At 33.3% G+C, this 10678-nt stretch overlaps 1 protein-coding gene across 1 annotated transcript; it reads right to left on the bottom strand.

Moving 5' to 3' along the window:
* Window positions 1-9355: 9355 nt before the first annotated feature.
* On the bottom strand, window positions 9356-10271 carry LOC121751079 (auxin-responsive protein IAA20-like). Its single transcript, XM_042145792.1, has 4 exons — window positions 10146-10271; window positions 9853-10061; window positions 9665-9743; window positions 9356-9571 (listed from the first exon to the last, which is right to left on the bottom strand). The coding sequence occupies exons 1-4, from the start codon at window positions 10211-10213 to the stop codon at window positions 9514-9516; spliced, it is 414 nt and encodes a 137-aa protein (XP_042001726.1). The 5' UTR covers window positions 10214-10271; the 3' UTR covers window positions 9356-9513.
* Between the last annotated feature and the right edge of the window lie 407 nt (window positions 10272-10678).

The following is a 10678-nucleotide window of genomic DNA, read 5'->3' as shown; positions in this document are numbered from 1 at the left end:
GAGCCGCGTTTTAACGCCAACCATTTCAGGCGTCGTTTTAGGATGAGGCGGGACTTGTTTATCCGTATTGTTAACGCTTTGGAGCATCGATATCTGTATTTCCGCTTCAGGCACGATGCGGCTGGCAGACCCGGCCACACCCCTATTCAAAAGTGCACTGCGACAATGTGCAGTTGGCCTACGGGACTTTGGCAGACATGTGGGACGAATACCTCCACATCGGTGAGACGACTGCCATTGAATGTATGAAGTATTTCTGTCAGGGCGTGATTGAAGTATTCGGTGATCAGTATCTCCGAAAGCCTACCCCCGAAGATTGCCGGGATCTGCTGCGGATGCACGAGGATCAGCATGGGTTCCCGGGAATGTTAGATAACATAGATTGTATGCATTGGGAGTGGAAGAACTGTCCTGCTGCCTGGAAGGGGTTCTACACGACCGGCTACAAGGGAAAGAATCCCACGATGATCCTCGAGGCCGTAGCTGATTACCGGCTGTGGATTTGGCATGTGTATTTTGGGATAGCCGGTTCGAACAACGACTTAAACGTCCTCAACTCGTCGCCCCTTTTCAACGAGCAGTGCCAGGGCGTCAGTCCGGCCATCAGTTTTGTCGCCAACGGCAACCAGCATGATATGGGCTACTACTTGGCGGATGGGATATACCCTAGGTGGCCCGTCTTTGTGAAGACGATCCGGTGCGCATCAGATGCGAAGAAGGCCTACTTTGCGACGCGGCAGGAGTCGGCGCGAAAGGACGTGAAGCGCGCATTTGGTGTGCTTCAGGCTCGATGGGCTGCAATTAAGGGACCAACGCGTTTGTGGAATGTCGACTGCATTGCTGATATAATGTACGCCTGTATTATCATGCACAACATGATTGTCGAAGATGAAGGTGTACAACTGACTAATTGGGCCAACGACGATAATGAAGCAGGTCCAAGCCACGGCGTCGCCGCCGCCAACGTACGAGGTGGGGTACCTCACGATGAAGAAGCCCTCCTCCAAGCACATGCCGACATGCGTCAAACGGATGCTCATATTCGACTCCAAAAGGATTTAATTGAAGAGTTGTGGGCGCGGAGGATTGCAAGGCGTTAGTTTTTATTTAAAATTATGTAATTTTTTTAAATGTACTTTTTAATTTAAATGAAAATAGTATATTTTCGCGTATATGTGTCGTATATTTAATTCCGTATTTTGTGTGATTGTTAATTGTTTGTTTTTCATAATTGAGTGATGTGGCTGGGCTATTGCATGTCCAGTTGCATGTCCAGATGATGGGGCATGAGGATTTTAATGTTGATGATGTGGCAGTGTCAAGACTACGGGAGTGCTATTGCATGTTCAAAATCATTGGAGATGCTCTTATGGTAATTATTCGTTTGAAGGTGTGCAACTACGACATTTAATTGTCAAGACCGGTTGTCCCGATTTGATTTTAATTTTTTCTGACAAACATCCTAATTCCTAACCACGTGCAATCGTGCACCAACTATGTCAATATGATTTGTTTTCTAGTAATACAGAGTATAAAATTTTTTCTGTGGACTTTTAAATATGACTGTTTTATACTACTCCATCTACTTAAAAGTCATATTTGAATTTAGCATGAATTTTAAGAAATTATAAAGAAAATTTGGTAAAAAAAATTATTGGAACATGAGTCATATTTTTATATATTAATTTTATAATAAAATGTGAATAGAAAAAAAGTTAGGGAGAGAAGGTCGATGAGATCGACCATTTTTGCCAAGTCCACACTTTCCCTATTCATAAAGCTAATTAATACTATTACTGACTATAGTCTCAATACTATGTACTCGTTGAACAATGCTAATTACAGCTATGAATTGTTTAACTTTTACATTTTGTATAAAAAAAATACTAATATTGGCATGTTTTTAAATCAAGCAATAATTTAAATTATGCTAGTAATAATTTAGGTCAAATGATGGAGAATAAACTTTTTAGTTATAGATAATGCAGACCTTAAGGTATACCCATCTTAAAGTAAAGACTAAAGTCTCAATTTTTTTTTTTTTAAATTAACTTCATATATTTATATCTTATATATGAAGGAGGAAATTACAAATCAACTCCTATAACAAGGAGGAAAGACAAATTTGGTCCTTAACATATTACATTTTTTTTTATTTTGGTCTAAAACATTATCTTTTGAATTATCAGGTCCCTCATATTTGAAATCGAATCACATTTAGTCCATTTTGGACGGTTCCGTCAAATTTTTGACGGTTTTAATTACCGGGTCACAAATCCGCCACTAACTAGGAGCAACTGATCCATCACAAATCCGTCACAAATTCGTCACTAATCCGTCACTACGTACACATGCATAAAATTAGTATTTGTAAAGTATATAAATAAAGGTATTTACTTTATTAGACTATAATTAAATGAAAGTGTATGTAATTGTGTACTTATAGAAAAAGAGCTAAATTTTATTAGGCTACATATATAAACATGTACATACGTGTCCGTCGATTTTCAACAATAAAATGTAGAAGTACTACTTTTTGGTACCACTTAATATTCTATATTTTAGTTAGTTAATATATTACTCCATCCGTCCCTAATTAGAAGTCACTCTTTGACCGGGCACGGGTTTTAAGGAAGTGTTTGAATGTGTGGTGTAATAAATGGAGTTAGGTAGTGCAATGTGAGATTGTTTTCCTTCTTCATCTTCTGCTTTCGCCGCCATTTGTGCCATTTCTTGCTGAAAACAGAGGCCGCCGCCCAAAACCCGCCTCCGGCGGAGCTCTTCTTCTCTTGGCTGTGGAGATCATTGTGCTTCTTTATCTTCTTCACATTACTCTCTTCTTCAACTATTTCGCCTTCATTTACCTCGAATTCAACTTCGTTTCTTGAATTCTCCAAATGGGATTCTTCAATTTCATCAATTTCTGCATTTTCTGGGTCACGAAAATCGTCGTCGTTCTTGGTCTCCTCGAAAACGTGCCTCTCCGCCACTAAAGATCCGATTTTTTTGCCGTTTGCAGGATTTTGGCTGGAGGAGGCGCCGCCGTCATCGAGGGAGAAGAGAGACTAGAGAGTGTTTCTCCCTCTAACATCGCAAGATTTCCTCTGTGGCTCGAAGAATTGGCTCAAAGCTTCATTCTTGGACGCCGAGAATGACTTTGTGCGGCAGAGCTCGGGGAAAAAGAAAGTCTTCGATGGCTTCTGAGGCGGGAAGAAGCTGCTGCTGCTGGTGGCAGCGGGTTTCGCAACGGCGGAGGAGGAGGAGAAGAGGGCTTTGATGTTGGCGGAGGAGTTGCCGTCAAGAGTGGTGAGGCGCTCACAGAGGTAGATGGGGCAGAAGCCGGTGAAGTTCTCGGCGGGGTGGCGGTCGCAGCTGAAGGAGGATCGCGGTGGCTGCGACGGCGGCTGCGACGGCAGCGCTGTTGGGTCTACGGAACTGGGCCGATTCATAACCGTTGGAAGCATGTGTCCCCGCCAATTAACAACATTGCGCTCTGCAGTGTGAAGCTTTCTTCATCGGTGACTCTGTGTGTGTGAAAGAGAGAGAGAGAGAGAAATAGAGGAGATAGGAATTAAAGAAGACAAAGGGAAGGAGAAATGTTTTTTACTTCTCTTTCTTTTTAATGTAAATAATGGCATTTTTTGTAAATTTTGCCAACAATAAGGGTAATTTTGATGTCCAAATATGGTAAGTAGGAAGAGTGACTCTTAATGGGGGACGGACCGAAATGGAAAAGAGTGACTCTTAATCGGGGACGGATGGAGTATTTAATTATCATTATTCTAATAATAGTACTTTCATGCCTCAATTTCCTCTTAATTTATGTAACTTACACGTAAATGACTAAAATGATAATTAGTGACGGATTTGTGACGGATCAGTTTCTCCCAGTTAGTGATAGATTAGTGACGGATTTGTGGCCCGGTAATTAAAACCATCAAAAATTTGACGGAACCATCCAAAATGGACCAAATGTGATCTGATTTCAAATGTGAGGGACCGAATAATTCAAAAGATAATGTTTTGGACCAAAATAAAAAAAAAACGCAATATGTTAAGGACCAAATTGGGACTTTAGTCTAAAGTAAATTTTTCAGTTTGAGCTAATGCAGACTTCAATGCATATTTATCTGAAGTTATTAAACCATTGACGTACTATTACCTATCGTCAAAAATAGAAATTTTTAAATGATACTTTCTCGTTCCCAAGAGCATGAATATTTAGTTCAATACGGATTTTAATACTCCTTCCGTCCCAACTAAGTTGATTTGTATTTTTTTTGGATGTCCAACTAAGTTGAGTTATTTCTTTTTTTATATAAAAAACAAAACATCCAATTACTCTTACTTTATTCTATCGCATACTCTACTCTCTCTTTATCTTTCTTACTTTATTCATTTCTTCTATTTTTAACATAATTTCTTAATCTTCGTGCCCATTTTAACTCAACTTAGTTGGGACAGAGGAAGTACATAATAATAAAAAAAAAGATAGATATAGAATGAATTTTTTTTTATAAGTATTGTTAGACTACCATTATCAGTGGCCTGGTCTGTGCTAGGTCACCTTTTCAATTTAAAAAAAAAATAAATAAATTGTGGCCTCTCCCTCCACAACCAAAGGTCTCATGGTTGCCAACCTCCGACCAACTGGCCTCCTTTCCCTTTCATTTTACCGACCAATAAAATTGTGCCAAAATGACACAATTTTATTGGTTGATAAATATTACTCCCTCGTCCTATAAAAATATGTGCACTTTTCATTTTTGTCTGTCCCATAAAAATATGTGCATTCCATTTCTAGAAAGTTATATTAATTTAATAATCTATGTCTCACTATTCACTACCACCACTTTAACTACCCTTCTTCCCTTCTCTCTTACTTTACCATATTATTCTCTTCATCTCTCTTACTTTACTAATTTTATCTTAATTCTCGTGCCATACACATTGCCTATATTTTTATGGGACGGATGGAGTATATTTAAAATTTATACTCCCTCCGTCCCATTAAATAGGCAATATTTGGGAATCGACACGGGTTTTTATGTAATATTGTTTTGTGTGCTAATGAAGATAGAGTAAAGTAAGAGAGATGAAAAATGTATAGATAGAGATATTTCCATTTTAGAAAATGTTTCATTTTTAATGGGACAATCTAAAAAGGAAAACATTATATTTTTAATGGGACAGAGGGGGTATTATTTTTATATAGTATATAAAAATATTATATAAATTATATTCAGATTCATAATTTTTCATTCTCTACAAACAGAGATCACATTTGCTATAATTTTACTAAAAAAATTCTCTTATTATCCTTATATAATTCCTTTTTTAATACAATTGCTTTTTTCCGTATAATTTATTGTGCCTTTTTATAAACTTTATTGTTCAATGATAAAATTTATCAAATAATAATTTTATTATTTGAAAATAATATAAATAAATAAATAAATAATAGTGTGGTTGGATGATCATTGATAAACCATAAAAAAGAAGAGGGTTGGGTTCGATGAATATTAATGATGTGGATGAGATAGAAATTAATTAAATATTGAAAAAGTAAGTGGTTGAGTTGGGTTGAGTGGTTGCTGATAAACATGGTCTTAGTGAAGAATGAGTATCACCTTATTAGACAGAAAAGAGTTTTCAAAATTATAAAGGTCATATTTTTCGGGGCCGGATTATAAAGGAAACAGTTCATACTTTTTAGGGACTGAGGGAGTACGAAATTTAATGTACAAATTAAGAAAGAAATGAATTAGAAAAGTAAGAGAGATGCAAAAAAATAGTAAAACAAAGGAAGAAAAAAATAGTAAAAAATAGTAAAACAAAGGAGTATTAGTGCAGTTAGGAATCCACTTATTAAAGTAGGGAAATTAGAAAATTTCTATTTTTAAGGGACAGACTAGAATGAAAATATTTTTTATTTTTAAGAGACGGATACAATATTGGTTATTGGTTAGAAGGTAAATGTCTTAATTCATCATCAAGTGAATTTATATATTCTTTCTATTTCTGCTATTTCTTCTAAGATGATATACTGCATTTTTCTTTATAGTCTCTATTCCAATTAAGATAACATATTTCAAACTTTAAAAATAATAAAATAGCTAATTATACATTAACAATTTTTTCTTTTTCAAATTAAAATATTCAACTCTCCTTTTCTTTTCTTTTAATACTTTCACCCACCTTTTTTCACTATCCAATTAAACTCATTAACCAACTAATTCTTAAAATCCAGCGTTAACCAAGAAATGAGTCATCTTACTCGAGACGAAAGTAATATATTTTAATACCCCATCCATCCAAGGTAGTTGAGTCGTAGGAGTATTTCTTTTTCTATGAAAAACTTTATCTTTTACTCCACTTTACTCTCTCTCTTCCTCTATCTTACTTTATTTCCTCTCTTTCTTTGCTCTCTTCACTTTAATATTTAACATTTAACATATTAATTTTTCAAATTTCGTGTTCTAACGAAATGCCCCAACTATCTTAGGAAGAATGGAGTATATAAACATAGTTTAGTGAATTAATATAGTATATTTATACTGATGTACAAAATGTTTTATCGATAAAATTTCTTAAAGATCAGAAGATAATTTACCTATTAATTATTTTATTAAATTTTTTAATTTATATATATTGTAGTACTACTACTATATTTGAAAGCAATGATTCCAAATGCAGGAGTAATAAATAAATAACAATACTAATAATTTAGTAGCCTGGCTCTTCTTCCGCTCGGCCCTTAATTTTCAATATTCCCTTCAAGTTATGAAATATGAGTATTTTAAATTTCAAATCTTCTTATATCGATGAAGTGTTCGATTACTAATTAAGTGTTTTTTTTAAAATGTCATTTTAACTATATTTTAATTACCATGTCACGAGAAAATTGAGATTTAATTTTAGTATTAAAATGGTGTATCAAACTTGGACTAACGAATTTTGTTGTGAAATAGCAAAAAAATAAAATAATATTACTTCCTTCAAAATGACGATGCCTGAGTTTATTAAATAAATAAATAAATAAAAACAAGGGACAAAAATTGTCCTTTTGGACCTAAATATTGTTATGGTTATTATTCATTTGAAGGTGTGCAACTACGACATTAAATTGGCAAGACCGGTTGTCCCGATTTGATTTTAATTTTTTCGGACAAACATCCTAACGACGTGCACCAACTATGTCAATGATTTGTTTCTATATAAATTTTTGAATAAAGATAAATGTACATAGATTATTAGATTATATGTGTCCATAATATCTTTAACTTTTAGATCTAATTGACTTTAATTGAAAATTAGTTTTGTTCTTTGTTACTATTTTGTGGCAATAAAAAAATGATATAGAAACATTATGTTAAAATTGTAATATGATTTCGAGTTTGAGTCGAATTAATAATACTGTACTTAGTAAACAAAATATTTTTTAAATATGCAAATATTTATGTTAAAATTTTAATTTTTCTAAATTATTACAAAATGATTAATATGTAATTTATTTTAAATCAATTAAATAAATCTATTTATAGAGTAAAATATTGTTAAGAAAAGGTTGATTATATATTTATCACTATCCCATAAATTTTTTTTTTCTGTGGAGTTTTCAATATGAGTGTGTTAATTACTCCCTTTGTCATATGAAAATATGCATTCTTTATTTTTTTAGTCCATCCAATAAGAATACGCATTTTATAATTTTAGAATTTTTTTCTTTTTAATAAGGGGAGACTCATTTTTTATTAACAATACTTTATTTACTTTTTCTCTCTATCTCTCTCTTACTTTATCAATTTCGCATTAAAATTCATGAAAAATTCAAAGTGCCTATTCTTTAAGGGCAGAGCAAGTATTAAGTTTCTTGACTTTGTAGAATCGAGCTCTTCATTTTTTTTCCATTCAACTTTTTGGACACTCTTAACGATTTTGAAATACCAATGATTTACCATTAACATTATTTGAGACAAATATAATAAAAAAGTTTACATCGGTTCAGTAGTAGTAGTACTAGTACTAGTATTTAATTAATAAAGTAATAAAGTCATATATTTGCAGACATAATCAAAATACCTGCCAAAAATAGTAAATTGCGGTCGGTGGGCCGAGAAGCTGGCTGCAGTTGTCGGCCTTACAGAAAAGCCCAAATTATCAAAACTGCCAAATTATCATTAACCCTTCGCCCCTCATTAAATATTTTACATTGGTCATTTTAGAATATTTATTAATATTACTCCGTATATTTTATTTTTATTATTTTTAATAACTGAATTTCATATTTCACTCAACTCATTTCATATGCATCAAATAATTAAAATTAATAATATGAAAGTATAATTCATATTTCACTTATTTTATGATTTTTTTTCTTTATGTATTCTTAAAGCAAAATGAAATATTGAATTTATGACCGAAAGAGTATTTCCTATAGCTTCCAATATTTGAGTAATATATCACAGAACTTGATGAAGAAACTGAAAGCGGTCCGGTAATTGCTGCACAGATGTGTTTGCTATAGTAAAATTGATATTGTATGTAATTATAATTTTATACAACTGAGTTTGAAGAAATACTATTTTAGTTCAATCCTATATTTTTTCTTTGCATAATTAAATAGTTAATATATAATTGCATTCTAATTTCAAGATCTTTATTTAGTGAACAAGTAATCAAACTCATCACTGTTTTATAAATAAATAATTTTATAATTGTATTTCTATATTATGCAAATTTATGGTACTGTTTTCGTATATTTTTAAGATTGTGTTATGGTTGTTTGTGTGAGTTTGTTGTGTTGCAGGACATGTGAGTGTGCGTTTTAGAGGTATTTAATTTTATAATTATTTTATAAATATTTACTTACATTATTGAATAGCGAGAATTTAAAATTATAATTTCATTTTAAATCCAAATATTTATGTGATATCAAAAATAAATTTGGAACTGAAAGTTTGAGATACCAAAGTAAATACACATCAAACACACATGGTAAATCAGCCGTATCAAACCGGTTTATTTACAAATTATTGTTCAAAATTATCAGCATAAAAAATCAAATGTAAAATTTGAACTTGAAATATACAGTGGTCATTTAAATTTGAATCGCACTATCAAAATCGACAACTGGTTGGACACAAAAAATATTTGTTGGGTTTTGATTAAACATTGATTTATTTGTAAATTACATTAATTTCTTAAATGTTTATGTAAGTATATTATAGTACTGTACGTTCACCACTCTGATTTATTCTCTACAGCAAATTCACACCACCTCAAATTTGGACTCTCCTAAAGAATTGATATCCTATTTATGCAATTGAAGTAATTTAAAACAAGCATTCTAGCATTACCAAAAAAAAAAGCATTGTAGTACTATCAGCAAAATTTCATTAGAAATTAAGGAACAATTTGGTAGGGTAATTAACTAACTCATCATTTATATTCATCGTTACTTTTATTAACATATACTGCAAGCTGATGACTGAAATAGAACAACTATCACAACTACGATAAAATGCCATTCTTCTCCAACTTCAAGCGTCGAACTGACTTGATGAAGCATCTGCAACCAACAAAAATAAAATCAAAAGCTGTTAATTTTAATTAATGCCCCATTGAGAAAAATACTGATTATAGCTCTCAAAAATCAACTTACTCCCATGTCACATCTTCTGCTTGTAGCCATTCACCTTCCTTGTTCTGATACATGACTTTGTATCCCACATTTTCTTCACCTGCACCACATACCAATTTTGATTACTACTACTACTACTACAACTACTAGTAGTAGTAGTTAAATGAAGATAAAGTTGCACAAAATTGAAATTAGAATGTTACTCCAACCTTTTTGAAACAAGGCAATGAGAGAGTTAGCAAGCGAGCGATGGGAGCGATGGAGCCTCAAATCAATCTTCCTTGTAATCCCAACTCCTTCCATTTTCACTTTGACGTACAACGAATTCGCCGCCCTCCCGCCGCCGCGCCGGTTGCGGTGCCACAGCTGCTTCCTCCACCACCTCACCGGCGGCCAACCAACCACGTATCCGTCCTTGCTATTCACCCCAAACAACAAAATTATTAATCATACTCCTATTAAAAAAATTTGAGAAATCAAAGTGTAATGAAAATAGACATACCTGTTGCAGGCCAAACTCACATTTGGGCCGGGCCGGGTTGAAAGGGAGAGTTCCAATTGGAGCTCCATTGTGAATTGAAATTGAAATCAAATGTATGAGATGATAATTAGGTTATGTGAGTGAGTGAGTGGGTGGCTGTGTATATATATATATATATATATATATATGGTGAATTGGTGATGAAGAAGATGAAGTGGGGATGTGGGCAACATATTGTCAGCATCAATGCCAGACTTTTGGCCGACCCAATTGCCGAATCACTCCTTCTCTCTCCTCTTTCCTTTTCTTTATGCTTTATTTTTGTGTTAACATGTATTCCCTCCGTCGTCCCCGAATAATTGTCACTCTTTGACCGAACACGAATTTTAAGAAATATAAAGGAAAGTTAGTGGAATGTGAGACTCACTTTTTATATTGGTTTTATAATAAAATGTTAGTGAAGTGAGTTAGTAGAATGTGAGACCTACTTACCATTTATGGAAAAAATGAAGTGTGACAATTATTGAGAGACAGATCAAAATGAAAAAGAGCGA

The sequence above is a fragment of the Salvia splendens genome, chromosome 10 (genome assembly GCF_004379255.2).
Source record: "Salvia splendens isolate huo1 chromosome 10, SspV2, whole genome shotgun sequence".
Lineage (NCBI taxonomy): Eukaryota > Viridiplantae > Streptophyta > Magnoliopsida > Lamiales > Lamiaceae > Salvia > Salvia splendens.
The sequence above is the reverse complement of the archived record's forward strand: the minus strand, read 5'-3'. Positions and strand labels throughout refer to the sequence as shown.